General features: G+C 41.8%; 1 protein-coding gene across 7 annotated transcripts in view; it reads right to left on the minus strand.

Annotated features, from left to right (window-relative positions):
• Cdk14 (cyclin dependent kinase 14) overlaps positions 1 to 14,973 on the minus strand; it is a 648,997-nt gene that overhangs the window by 147,186 nt on the left and 486,838 nt on the right. For all 7 annotated transcript variants that reach the window (XM_021162869.3, XM_029477257.2, XM_029477253.2 and 4 more), the window contains one exon: positions 9,290 to 9,353. In XM_021162869.3, the coding sequence (XP_021018528.1) occupies positions 9,290 to 9,353 (64 nt within the window). The remainder of the gene's footprint in view (positions 1 to 9,289; positions 9,354 to 14,973) is intronic.

Here is a 14,973-nt window from a genome sequence, read left to right on the forward strand (position 1 = left end):
CTAGACAGTGACACAGGGAGATATGTAAGATACACTAGTGAGAAAAACAAGACACAACTGTAGTTTATGTAGGAATATAATATATATTCACGAGCAGCTAGTGCATCAGAGAAGAAGCCTCATGTCAGGAAGGGCAGTGGATTCTGGGGAAGCGGGGAGATGGGTGAAAGGGCAGAGAGAAAGCTTTGCACTATGGGATTGTTCCATTGTTCAAAATGAATACATTTATTCTGTTAAAGAGTCAAGGAGATGTCTCAGTGGGTAGACCTGCTTGCCATCAAGGCTGATGACCGGAGTTCAATCCCTAAAACCCTTATGGTGGAAAGAAAGAACTAATATATGCAAGTTAGCCTCTGATGCCCACCTACGGGCGCGCGTGCCCCCCCCCCCCACACACACACAATTTTTTTCTAATTAAAGAAAGTATGCTCTTATCGCTTTTCTCCCCTTTTAGAATCTCTGCAGCTCTCTTTGGGGATAGAATATAAAGGTGAGGAGCAGGGTGCGACAGGGGACCCCTAGACTGCTAGTGTCCTTTCCCTTGTGTTTTCTTCCCTTGGAGTATAAAGGCTGTGAACTCTGAGACTAAGACTCCCTGATGGTCTGGCTGGGCTGTGTGAAAGGGATCGGTCTCCTCTCAGTTTATAATCATGTCTCTGTTATTGGAACCTTACCCCATCCTGACGTGCTATTCTTCTGGACACCCAATATAATGCCTGCCATGTCTGCTGCTGCAGCGCTCACACAGCATTTAACATATCTATTCTCATTTATACATTTCTACCAGAGGAGTGTCATGAATTAGACCATTTCTGTAAGCAGTCAGTGTAACTCAGAGCACCACTAATTTCTGAATATCAGGTATGTACAGTGTATACATAGTTCTCCAGCTCCTGAGGTTCGCAATCTGCTAAGTTCATCTGTCTTATACTTTCTATGTAAAAGCATTAGGTACTTCCGTGTGTATGGATGAAGCTAAGCTCTATGAGCACAGAAATAGAGAAATTGCTTCATATTTTCTAGTCTAGGCATTTGGTAGGTGAAATGACTATCTTACTTGGTCCTTTATGTATATTACTTTATTCATTTAAAATATTATTTGCTTGTTTATCTTGGTAAATGCTAGGACATTATTCTGCCAGTGAGCTAAACTCTGGCTTCTCAGGCTGCTCTATTTTGTGTCTTGGAATCCTAAAATTTCATATCCTAACAAGATTGCTAACCTGAAAGGCCCATGGTGCTTACAAAGAGCCATCGTCTTCCCTTAAAGCCCCACCAGGAATAAGCACACTGATTACACGATGCTTCTTGCTTAATTAAAAAAGAAAGATCTATTATAATAAATTGCCTTGTTTCTAGACTTTTTCCGAACATAGAACTCATTTATAATTTTCAGTAAAAGTACAAAGGGCCTTGGGGCTTCTGAAGAAGATAAAAGAATTCTCATCACACTGTACACTTTCAGAAGGAGAATAATGAAGAATAAAAATAGTTCCCAACTCAGTCATCCTTTGGAATTGGTAATTTATTCCTGGAGTCTCCACAGAGGAGACGCAGGAGACACTTGGCTTTGCTCAGTGAATGACTCACGGCTCTGCCTGTGAGAGGGCCGTGGCTACCAGACCCTCCTTGAAATTCCTTTGGAAACGCTATGGTCAATCTACATTTCATGTATCATGTTTTGTGACTCAAAAAGGAAAACAACAGGAGAATTATTTTTCCTGGTTTTATTCAATTTCTGACTGCAAATCTTTTATATCTTCAAAAAATATTAAGCTGTTCAGATTTTCAAGTTTCATGACTGCCATCTACTGGTGAGTGAGGAGGGGAAAACTTATTTTTGAAATATGACATCCTCAAAGTCCTCCAGTTTTACGCTTAAATATATTGCATTGAAATACAAGATGCCGCACAGCCAGAGAATCGGGAGAATTTTTATCATTGAACTCAAATCATTTGGCCATATATTACTTGCATAATTGAAGAAAGGAAAATTTGTTTTCTTTTTATAACTTATTATATTTTATAAGTATTATACAAAAGTAGTGGTATGTATGAGTTGTCTTCCAAATTAAATTTTGCTCCTGTGTGGGGTGTGTGTGCAGGGGAGAGTGTGGGTGTGTGGTGATTTCATTGATACTGGGTCTCTTCTTCAATTTCTCTTCATCTTATTTTTTTGAGACAGGGCCTCTCACTGAATCTGGAGCTCACAGATTTAGATAGATTTAACCAATCAGCAGGTTCCCGGAGACCGACCTTCCTTCCTTCCTTCCTTCCTTCCTTCCTTCCTTCCTTCCTTCCTTCCTTCCTTCCTTTCTTTCTTTTAAATATATTTTATTACGTATTTTCCTCAATTACATTTCCAATGCTATCCCAAAAGTCCCCCATACCCTCCCCCCTGCCCCCCATTTCCCTACCCACCCATTCCCATTTTTTTTTTTTTGCCCTGGCGTTCCCCTGTACTGGGGCATATAAAGTTTGTGTGTCCAATGGGCCTCTCTTTCCAGTGATGGCCGACTAGGCCATCTTTTGATACATATGCAGCTAGAGTCAAGAGCTCCAGGGTACTGGTTAGTTCATAATGTTGTACCACCTATAGGGTTGCAGGTCCCTTTAGCTCCTTGGGTACTTTCTCCAGCTCCTCCATTGGGAGCCCTGTGATCCATCCACTAGCTGACTGTGAGCATCCATTTCTGTGTTTGCTAGGCCCCAGGATAGTCTCACAAGAGACAGCTATATCAGGGTCCTTTCAGCAAAATCTTGCTAGTGTATGCAGTGGTGTCAGCGTTTAGAAGCTGATTATGGGATGGATCCCTGGGTATGGCAGTCTCTAGATGGTCCATCCTTTCGTCACAGCTCCAATCTTTGTTTCTGTAACTCCTTCCATGGATGTTTTGTTCTCAATTCTAAGAAGGGGTACAGTGACCCCACTTTGGTCTTCATTCTTCTTGAGTTTCATGTGCTTAGCAGATTGTATTATATATCTTGGGTATCCTAAGTTTTGGGCTAATATCCACTTATCAGTGAGTACATATTGTGTGAGTTCCTTTGTGATTGTGTTACCTCACTCAGGATGATGCCCTCTAGGTCCATCCATTTGGCTAGGAATTTCATAAATTCATTCTTTTTAATAGCTGAATAGTACTCTATTGAGTAAATGTACCACATTTTCTGTATCCATTCCTCTGTTGAGGGGCATCTGGGTTCTTTCCAGCTTCTGGCTATTATAAATAAGGCTGTTATGAACATAGTGGAGCATGTGTCCTTCTTACCGGTTGGAACATCTTCTGCATATATGCCCAGGAGAGGTATTGCTGGATCCTCCGGTAGTTCTATGTCCAATTTTCTAAGGAACCGCCAGACTGATTTCCAGAGTGGTTGTACAAGCTTGCAATCCCACCAACAATGGAAGAGTGTTCCTCTTTCTCCACATCCTCGCCAGCATCTGCTCTCACCTGAATTTTTGATCTTAGTCATTCTGACTGGTGTGAGGTGGAATCTCAGGGTTGTTTTGATTTGCATTTCCCTAATGATTAAGGATGTTGAACATTTTTTCAGGTGCTTCTCAGTCATTCCGTATTCCTCAGGTGAGAATTCTTTGTTCAGTTCTGAGCCCCATTTTTTAATGGGGTTATTTGATTTTCTGGAGTCCACCTTCTTGAGTTTTTTATATATATTGGATATTAGTCCCCTATCTGATTTAGGATAGGTGAAGATCCTTTCCCAATCTGTTGGTGGTCTTTTTGTCTTATTGATGGTGTCTTTTGCCTTGCAGAAGCTTTGCAGTTTCATGAGGTCCCACTTGTCAATTCTCGATCTTACAGCACAAGCCATTGCTGTTCTGTTCAGGAATTTTTCCCCTGTGCCCATATCTTCAAGGCTTTTCCCCACTTTCTCCTCTATAAGTTTCAGTGTCTCTGGTTTTATGTGAAGTTCCTTGATCCACTTAGATTTGACCTTAGTACAAGGAGATAGGAATGGATCAATTCACATTCTTCTACATGATAACAACCAGTTGTGCCAGCACCATTTGTTGAAAATGCTGTCTTTCTTCCACTGGATGGTTTTAGCTCCCTTGTCGAAGATCAAGTGACCATAGGTGTGTGGGTTCATTTCTGGGTCTTCAATTCTTTCCATTGGTCTACTTGTCTGTCACTGTACCAGTACCATGCAGTTTTTATCACAATTGCTCTGTGGTAAAGCTTTAGGTCAGGCATGGTGATTCCACCAGAGGTTCTTTTATCCTTGAGAAGAGTTTTTGCTATCCTAGGTTTTTTGTTATTCCAGATAAGTTTTCAGATTGCTCTCTCTAATTTGTTGATGAATTGAGTTGGAATTTTGATGGGGATTGCATTGAATCTGTAGATTGCTTTTGGCAAGATAGCCATCTTTACAATGTTGATCCTGCCAATCCATGAGCATGGGAGATATTTCCATCTTCCGAGATCTTCTTTCTTTCTACAGAGACTTGAAGTTTTTATCATACAGATCTTTCACTTCCTTAGTTAGATTCACGCCAAGATATTTTACATTATTTGTGACTATTGAGAAGGGTGTTGTTTCCCTAATTTCTTTCTCAGCCTGTTTATTCTTTGTGTAGAGAAAGGCCATTGATTTGTTTGAGTTAATTTTATATCCAGCTACTTCACTGAAGCTGTTTATCAGGTTTAGGAGTTCTCTGGTGGAATTTTTAGGGTCACTTATATATACTATTATATCATCTGCAAAAAGTGATATTTTGACTTCATCTTTTCCAATTTGTATCCCCTTGATCTCCTTTTGTTGTCGAATTGCTCTGGCTAGGACTTCAAGTACAATGTTGAATAGGTATGGAGAAAGTGGACAGCCTTGTCTAGTCCCTGATTTTAGAGGGATTGCTTCAAGCTTCTCACCATTTACTTTGATGTTGGCTACTGGTTTGTTGTAGATTGCTTTTATCATGGTTAGGTATGGGCCTTGGATTCCTGATCTTTCCAAGACTTTTATCATGAATGGGTGTTGGATCTGGTCAAATGCTTTTTCCACATCTAACGAGATGATCATGTGATTTTTCTCTTTGAATTTGTTTATATAATGGATTACGTTGATGGATTTCCGTATATTAAACCATCCCTGCATCCCTGGAATAAAACCTACTTGGTCAGGATGGATGATTGCTTTAATGTGTTCTTGGATTCAGTTAGCAAGAATTTTATTGAGGATTTTTGCATCGATATTCATAAGGGAAATTGGTCTGAAGTTCTCTATCTTTGTTGGATCTTTCTGTGGTTTAGGTATCAGAGTAATTGTGGCTTCATAGAATGAGTTGGGTAGAGTTCCTCTACTTCAATTTTGTGGAATAGTTTGTGCAGAACTGGAATTAGATCTTCTTTGAAGGTCTGATAGAACTCTGCACTAAACCCATCTGGTCCTGGGCTTTTTTTGACTGGGAGACTATTAATGACTGCTTCTATTTCTTTAGGGGATATGGGACTATTTAGATCGTTAACTTGATCCTGATTTAACTTTGGTACCTGGTATCTGTCTAGAAATTTGTCCATTTCGTCCAGGTTTTCCAGTTTTGTTGAGTATAGCCTTTTGTAGAAGGATCTGATGGTGTTTTGGATTTCTTCAGGATCTGTTGTTATGTCTCCCTTTTCATTTCTGATTTTGTTAATTAGGATGTTGTCCCTGTGCCCTCTAGTGAGTCTAGCTAAGGGTTTATCTATCTTGTTGATTTTCTCAAAGAACCAACTCCGTGTTTGGTTAATTCTTTGAATAGTTCTTCTTGTTTCCACTTGGTTGATTTCACCCCTGAATTTGATTATTTCCTGCTGTCTACTCCTCTTGGGTGAATTTTCTTCTTTTTTTTCTAGAGCTTTTAGATGTGTTGTCAAGCTGCTAGTGTGTGCTTTCTCCAGTTTCTTTTTTTGTAGGCACTCAGAGCTATGAGTTTCCCTCTTAGAAATGCTTTCATTGTGTCCCATAGGTTTGGGTATGTTGTGGCTTCTTTTTCATTAAACTCTAAAAAGTCTTTAATTTCTTTCTTTATTCCTTCCTTGACCAAAGTATCATTGAGAAGAGTGTTGTTCAGTTTCCATGCGAATGTTGGCTTTCCATTATTTATGTTGTTATTGAAGATCATTCTTAGTCCATGGTGGTCTGATAGGATGCATGGGACAATTTCAATATTTTTGTATCTGTTGAGGCCTGTTTTGTGACCAATTATATGGTCAATTTTGGAGAAGGTCCCGTGAGGTGCTGAGAAGAAGGTATATACTTTTGTTTTAGGATAAAATGTTCTGTAGATATCTGTCAAGTCCATTTGTCTCATAACTTCTGTTAGTTTCACTGTGTCCCTGTTTAGTTTCTGTTTCCACGATCTGTCCGTTGATGAAAGTGGTGTGTTGAAGTCGCCCACTATTATTGTGTGAGGTGGAATGTGTGCTTTGAGCTTTACTAAAGTGTCTTTAATGAATGTGGCTGCCCTTGTATTTGGAGCATAGATATTCAGAATTGAGGGTTCCTCTTGGAGGATTTTACCTTTGATGACTATGAAGTGTCCCTCCTTGTCTTTTTTGATAACTTTGGGTTGGAAGTCGATTTTATTCGATATTAGAATGGCTACTCCAGCTTGTTTCTTCAGGCCATTTGCTTGGAAAATTGTTTTCCAGCCTTTTACTCTGAGGTAGTGTCTGTCTTTTTCCCTGAGATGGGTTTCCTGTAAGCAGCAGAATGTTGGGTCCTGTTTGTGTAGCCAGTCTGTTAGTCTATGTCTTTTTATTGGGGAATTGAGTCCATTGATATTAAGAGATATTAAGGAAAAGTAATTGTTGCTTCCTTTTATTTTTGTTGTTAGAGTTGGCATTCTGTTCTTGTGGCTCTCTTCTTTTTGGTTTGTTGAGGGATTACTTTCTTGCTTTTTCTAGGGCGTGATTTCCTTCCTTGTATTGGTTTTTTTCTGTTATTATCCTTTGAAGGCCTGGATTCGTGGAAAGATAATGTGTGAATTTGGTTTTGTTGTGGAATACTTTGGTTTCTCCATCTATGGTAATTGAGAGTTTGGCCGGGTATAGTAGCCTGGGCTGGCATTTGTGTTCTCTTAGTGTCTGTAGAACATCTGTCCCGGCTCTTCTGGCTTTCATAGTCTCTGGTGAAAAGTCTGGTGTCATTCTGATAGGCTTGCCTTTATATGCTACTTGACCTTTCTCCCTTGCTGCTTTTAATATTCTATCTTTATTTAGTGCATTTGTTGTTCTGATTATTATGTGTCGGGGGGAATTTCTTTTCTGGTCCAGTCTATTTGGAGTTCTGTAGGCTTCTTGTATGATCATGGGCATCTCTTTCTTTAGGTTTGGGAAGTTTTCTTCTAAAATTTTGTTGAAGATATTTGCTGGCCCTTTAAGTTGAAAATCTTCTGTCTCATCAACTCCTATTATCCGTAGGTTTAGTCTTCTCATTGTGTGTCTAGATTTCCTGGATGTTTTGAGTTAGGATCCTTTTGCGTTTTGTATTTTCTTTGATTGTTGTGCCGAAGTTCTCTATGGAATCTTCTGCCCCTGAGATTCTCTCTTCCATCTCTTGTATTCTGTTGCTGATGCTCGCCGCTATGGTTCCAGATTTCTTTCCTAGGGTTTCTATCTCCAGCGTTGCCTCACTTTGGGTTTTCTTTATTGTGTCTACTTCCCTTTTTAGGTCTAGTATAGTTTTGTTCATTTCCATCACCTGTTTGGATGTGTTTTCCTGTTTTTCTTTGAGGACTTCTACCTGTTTGGTTGTGTTTTCCTGTTTTTCTTTAAGGACTTGTAACTCTTTAGCAATGTTCTCCTGTATTTCTTTAAGTGAGTTATTAAAGTCCTTCTTGATGTCCTCTACCATCATCATGAGATATGCTTTTAAATCTGGATCTAGCTTTTCGGTTATGTTGGGGTGCCCAGGACTAGGTGGGGTGGGAGTGCTGAGTTCTGATAATGGTGAGTAGTCTTGATTTCTGTTAGTAGGATTCTTGAGTTTGCCTTTTGCCATCTGGTAATCTCTGGGGCCTGTGCAGAATACACTTGGCGGGGGTCCAGGAACCAAGATGTCTGTTGTTGATGCTCAGGCAAAGTGCTCCCTCTCCGCTCAGACCCCTTTCCACTGGCCGGAAAGTGGCCGGATGTCAGGGGCCTGTGCAGAATACACTCGGCGGGGTCCCGGAACCAAGATGTCTGCTGTCTGCTGCTGATGCACAGGCAAAGCGTTCCTGGGCTGGTCGGATCCCTAACCACTGGGCAGAAAAGTGGCCAGCTGTCTGGGGCCCGAAAAGGGGGCTGCCTTAGAAGCTCTGTGGCTCCCTCCCCCCCCCATTCCAGAAGCTTTTAGCTTCTGTATTCCGTACTCTCACCTGTGCAGAATACACTCGGCGGGGTCCCGGAACCAAGATATCTGCTGCCGATGCTCAGGCAAAGCACTCCCTCTCTACTCAGACCCCTTTCCACTGGCCGGAAGGTGGCTGGAAGTCTGGGGCCTGTGCAGAATACACCCGGTGGGGTCCCGGAACAAAGATGTCTGCTGCGGATGCTCAGGCAAAGCGTTCTCCAGCCAGTCGGATCCCTAACCTCTGTGCAGAATACACTTGGCGGGGTCCTGGAACCAGGATGTCTGCTGCCAATGCTCAGGCTAGGTGCTCCCTCTCCGCTCAGACCCCTTTCCACTCTGCCTTTCTTTCTTTAATTAGGATTAGGACTACAGGTCCCATCATGCCCAGTGTCTTTCATGGATGCCAAGAATTTGAACACAGGTCCTTATGCTAATGCAGCAAATGCTTTACCATTGCTTTGCCATCTCTCCAGATAATTTTTTCTTTTATAAGCAGGGAGGCATGTCTAACTGATAATGAAATTATTAGGGAACACAAGCTCATCTAGACCAGTGGTTCTCAACCTTCTTAATGATGTGACTTTTTAATAATGTCCCTCATATTGTGGTGACCCACAACTATAAAATTATTTTCATTGCTACTTCCTGGCTGTAATTTTGCTACTGTTATGAATTTTAATGTAAATATTTTTGGAGCTTGAGGTTTGCTAAAGGTGGTCTCGACCCACAGGTTGAGAACCACTGATCTTGGGAAATCAAACATAGTTCATGAGGTGAAATTCTCTCATGGTAGAGGGGCAGTGAACTTTTTCTAATTTTAATGAATTGTGCAAACACAAGGACAACTCCATTATTGGGATGTTTCAAGATGCATGTTGCTTGAACATGGCCATTTATATAGTAGCCTTTTACGTACAGGAAGTGCTTAGCATTTACAGTTAATAAAACATACCTGGCTTAAAATGTGGTAAAGAGTGAACTCCAGGCCACGTGTCCTCATTCGGTGTTCCAAGAACCTAGGAAAGAACAGGAAATTGTGAAAACAGACATTTTTTCCAAAGCACTCAGAATTCTCAAGTGCAGAAAATAGTACACTGCATGGTATGAATGTCTGAATGTCTCTCCATTACCATCAGTCATGGTTTTCATTTCAATAAAAGCAAAGCCAGTTAAAGAGCCATCCAAGGCGAATCCCCATGCTCTAACAAATGTAGTTGAATGGGGCGAGTCAGGCCTGCTGTACTGTGTCAAGCTCACTACGTCCGTGAAGAGTCACAGTGCAAAGTCCTCTTCATGGAACCTGCAATGCATGCTGGTGCCCCTCACGACTCTCCTGGGTGCTTGTCCCTCCCTACACTGCCACTGTGTATCGCTCCAGTTGAGGGAGTGCTGTCATTTGCTGTCATTGCTTCCCCTAATGTCCTCTGTCTCAGTATGTTCCAAAACTCAAGAGTCACAGTCTGACATTCACATTCTTTCAGGATCCTTCAATTTAACCACTGTGATTTATACTTTCCTCTTGTCAAAATAGTTTCTCTCTCTCTCTCTCTCTCTCTCTCTCTCTCTCTCTCTCTCTCTCTCTCTCTCTCTTCTATTTTAATTTCCACTTCTTTCCCATCTACATTTGTTCTTGCAAAGGGAACTGAAGGATATAGTTCGGGCACCCACATTGAACTCGAGCAAGCCTTCACTTTTCTTAACTATCACAGTGAAGCTTGACACTTCAGATCCAATGTGTGGAGTTGAAAAGTTAAGAGTCTTGAAGGCAAACTCCCTGGGTTTATATCCTTGCTCCTCTACTTTCTTGCCATGTCAAGGCGGATGAGAAGGAGCCTCAGAGGGCATCACCTTTCTCATTATAAATCAGAGAGCAATGACAGCACCTGTGTCGTCTATGTGGAGAACAGTCCATGGCTGTCAATAAAGAAATAATATTAGCGAAGTACCCACAGAAAACCGGATTGCCTCAGGGATGCAGTGGGCTTGGAGACTACAGGCTTTTTTACTGTAGCTCCCATCCTAGGGTATATTCAGAGAAAGATGCTGCCATTCAAATGATCCTGGGCAAGCATAGGTGGTCACCAAGTTAGAAGAGTGGGAGACAAGGCTGGAAAACTATGAAGAAGGTAGAGGGGTGGGAACAGGAGGATCAAGTAAGACATACAGTTTTCTATCTGAGGATTCGCAGGCATTACTAGGTAGAAGGCAATACGGAGCTATGGTTACTGGTCCAGGGATTTACTGGTGACAGGTTCCAGGGCTGTGCTGCCAAGGGTTGCAGATAGTGAGTGTTTTATTCACATTCCTGTTCTGTTGAGTAGGTACCAAATACATGGACTCATGTAGTCACTTCAATGTTAAGTCAGCACACAAGATGATAAAGTTCTTCTTTGAAATTACAATTGGTTGATTTTTGAAAACATTAATAAATACTAGCATAGACTCTGTCTTAGTTACTTTTCAATTGCTGTGATAAGACACGGAGATAAAGGAACTTTTAGAAGAAAGGGCTTATCTGGAGCTTATCAGAGGGTAGGACTCTGTTATCCTCATGATGAGGAACACAGCAGCAGGCAGGAAGGCACAATGTTGGCACAGCAGCTGAGACCTTCCATTTTTATCCATAAGCACAAGGCCGAGGGAGCTACCTCTGAGTGATATGGGCTTCTGAAACCCCCAAGACCACCCTCAATACACACCTCCTCCAACAAGGGCTCACCTCCTAATTCTTCCCAAAACATTCCACATACTTAGGACCAAGCATTCAAGCATATGAGGCCATGGGAACCATTCTCATTCAAACTGCCACAGAGCTACATAAAGGTTACGTAATTGATGGGCCATGTGGAGAGAGGGAAGGAGATACACAAGGGGGGCCAGAGAGAAGAAAGAGGAAGAGCACTGTATAAAGAATCCTGATAACAATGTCTCTTCAAAAGGCACTTTGAAAGTTTTTAGGCACCACACACACAACACACCCACAGATACACCCAGCCAAATACACAGACACAGACAAAGACACAGATACACACACACACACACACACACACACACACACACACACACACACTGGTTGAATTTGGTATGAATGACAAAGGACTCCAGCAATACTAACAACTGAGGAGAGGCACCTTCAGCTAAACTGCAACATAGGCGCAGTCTGTGCACCACATATACGTCTCGACATTCTATGAACAAAGTACAGTCAGAGTAAGTTTTGCTGCAAAATGACAACTGTCCTGGTGGTCCAGTCAATGTTCCCATAATGCCTGTATCAACACATCCTTTTCCTAGGCATGGTCCACATCCTTATAAGTGCTCTGTTTCATGGAGATTAGTAAACATTATGGCTGTCACATGAAAATTAACAGGAAAGACAAACCACACAAGACTGTTATTTAATGTCAAACTTGGCAATCGGGTCCTGGGCTCCATTTCTTTTCGAGACATTCTTGGAGCCTTTGCTCAGGAAATGCAAAGTGGGCAGAATGTTCACAAAGGAAAAGAAGAATTAAAAATTAATTTTGCTTCCAGTAAAAGCCTTTTCAGAGGGTAAGAGGCAGGGTGGGTTGAATGGATGACAGGCAAGGACAGGCATCGAGGCACTATGGAAAGTGTATGAGCTTGTCTCTGGGCCAGGCTTTTACTTTCATGAACTAATAAGTTCCAATGCCAAGACATTTCTGTTAGAAAGCAGAGGAATACTGGCCAAAAGTCAAAAACGATGTTTTATGAATAAAATATCAAAAAGAAAATAGAATCTGTACTATCAGAATCAAGCGTCCTAACCTATGTAAGTGATGATAGCTGAAAAGTCTTTTGAAAAGATTTCATTTCTCTTTTGAAGTTAATATAATGATATCATTTCCCCCTTCCCTTCCTTTGCTTCAAACCTTCTCTCATACCTCCCCTTGCTCTCTTTCAAAGTCATATTCTTTTCATTAGTTGTTGTTACATACATATGTGTGTATATGTTCTTAAATACATAAGCGCATCTTGCTCCGTCTATATGTTACTATGCATGTTTTAAAAGTAAACCTCTAGAACCACAACAGTGACCAGCATGTCACAATAACCCTAGTAGTGCAGGAGTGGCACACATACCTTGGTGGTAACCAACAGCTCTCTAACTGGACTTAATGCCCACTCAACCAGAAAATCATCCCTGGTACTGGGAAACCTAGACTACTACCCAGGGCTAGTAAAGTCAAGGATCCTTAAGGGTGAATCTGCAACCGCCATGTTACTTAATCAGCAAAATCCCTAGCTACATCCTAAATCCTTGCCTTATATCCACAGATAACTGTGGTGTGTTTTCACCTGTCATCATGAAAACTTCTCTTTGCAACACACAGATCACTAGAAAAAACTACAGTCAATCAAAATTTAAAGTTGTGGCGCCCAGTCCCAACTGATACATCTGAAATACAACTCTGGCACGTAAGGCCTGACTAGGGATCAGTGCAGAAGACGAAATGGAAATACTGTAAGAGCCAGAGGACCAGGGAGTTTGCTGTGAGACTAATGTCAGAAGCTACACTCAAAGTCTCACCAACATGACCATCCAAATATGAGCTGAACAAGAAAAACAATAATAGACATCCTAAAGTAGATGGCAGAAAGTCCAGGAGGCCTCAACCCTACAGAAAGAACTACAGGGAACTAAGGAATGCTGAGAATGGAAGAAGTAGTTCTCTCCAGGGAAAGGCACACCAGTTGGTTACACAGTACTAAGTGGTCAGTCCTGAGAGGTCTTTTACCCATCCGTTTGTGCAGCTTCTCCTTGAATCTGCCCAAGGAGCCTTGTACCTTCCAGCTTCCCACAGCAGATGAAAGGCTGGGGACTCCTTAGGAGACACCCCTGGCCTAGTGAGGAAGGTAAAAAGAGGAAGAATTAGTTTTCTTCAGCATGACAAAGGGTCTCTTACAGGGCACTGGGGTGGGTGTCAGGGAGGACTAGGAGCACAAGAGGATGCTATGCTTGGCTCTCTTGTGGGGAGAAAAATTCAGTGCAGTGTAAGTTAATGAGACAGGAGTACTGAGTATGGAGGCAGAGCTAATAGCAGGTTTTGGAGCACCAGCAGACAATTGTATGAGCATTTTATTTCTCAAAAGCGCTGGGCTGCCCTGCAGTGCTTTCTCTTGGTGGTTCATTCCCTACACATCTGACTTCTGATTTGGCCAGCTGATCTCCCACCCCCACTGTTAGGTTCAGCTCATGGGCCACCTTTGCCTGAGAGCATCTCTGGACAACCAAATTCAAGTCACGCAGTCTTGTGGCTGCACGAGTACCTCTTTGTAGACTTCTCTTAATGATGACTTGCTTCCCCATTGGACTTCAAGCCTCAGAGCAGAGACCATGATGCTTACCCTTCAGTTCTTAGTGCTCCCAATATGCCTGGTACTGTATACAGAGTCAGAGAATGTTGATTAACTGACTGGATGGATAGATAGATGGATGGTGTGTCTGGATGGTATAATGAAGTTCTGACTGCAGGCTAGCCTCAGACTGAGGAGGATAGCATCTGAAAATGAATCAGAAAAGGCTGCATTTATCTGTTGCAGTGCTATAGTGCACTTTGAGAATTGAAATAGTCTCTCAAGGCAGAGTGCAGAGCCAGTTCCTCAGCTATTATAACAAACACTTGGCCAAATGGTGGGGTAAATGAATAAATTAATAGGGAGATATATGCCAGCCACTATTTAAAAAGAGATATGGTATATATCAGAGAGCAATCGATAGTAAAACACAACACTGGTTTTTGAAGCCAGTTATAACTATGCATATAGTGAGTCATGATGCAAAAATGCTTATCTAGCTGGTTAAAAGCCAATTCCTATTCTAACAAGAAGCTAAGAGCATAAATCAAGAATGCAAGAGATAAAAGAAGTTTATACAGGAGGGCAATGGGTTTAGCTTTGAGCCTGTTCAATGCTAGGAGTGCCTTCAGGTCAAGAGAGAGGTTGGGTTCAGCACAATGGAATCAGATATGGGTCGTGGGGAAGAATTTCAGATGGGAAGAAATACTTGAAACTCCTTGGCATATATGTGGTAATTGAAAGCAAATGTCAAATACAAGCTACAAAATGGCCTCACTCTCCTATGTTCCCACATGTGCCAGAACTGTGTGTCTGGGATTCACTGGAGAGTTTGGCATCAGTTAAGACAAATAAGAAATGAACCCATCTTTATCAGTGAGGTCTGTGCTTCTGATGTTGATGACTTACAGGCAATAATTGTAGATTTGCTTTTTTTGAGATAGGCCCGGACACTACAGCACCAATCTGGCACCTCTGCTGTCAGGGATGAGAAGCTCTGTAGAAATATCTGTTTTACAATAAGAGAAGAAAATAACTGGAGCTCAAAGTTCAAGAATTAGCGTTTCCTTGCAACATTTGTTCCCCCAAATGATAAACAATTACAAGAACGCTCATGGTTTTGCAGCCTTGGGGTTGCATGAGCCTTGGATCTATTAACGTGGAGCTCAGGGCCTCCTCCATCAAGGACAGCAGGGCTTCAGGAGAATAAGGACTGCTGGAGTCTTCTTGAGCTTGAGAGGTCCTACAAGTCTCTAACAGAAGCTCCAGCACAGGGTGCTTCTGGCCTATGGGGTGTGTATAAAACTGGCTCACACA

Source organism: Mus caroli, unplaced genomic scaffold (assembly GCF_978045245.1).
Source record: "Mus caroli unplaced genomic scaffold, Mus_caroli_1 scaffold_4, whole genome shotgun sequence".
NCBI lineage: Eukaryota > Metazoa > Chordata > Mammalia > Rodentia > Muridae > Mus > Mus caroli.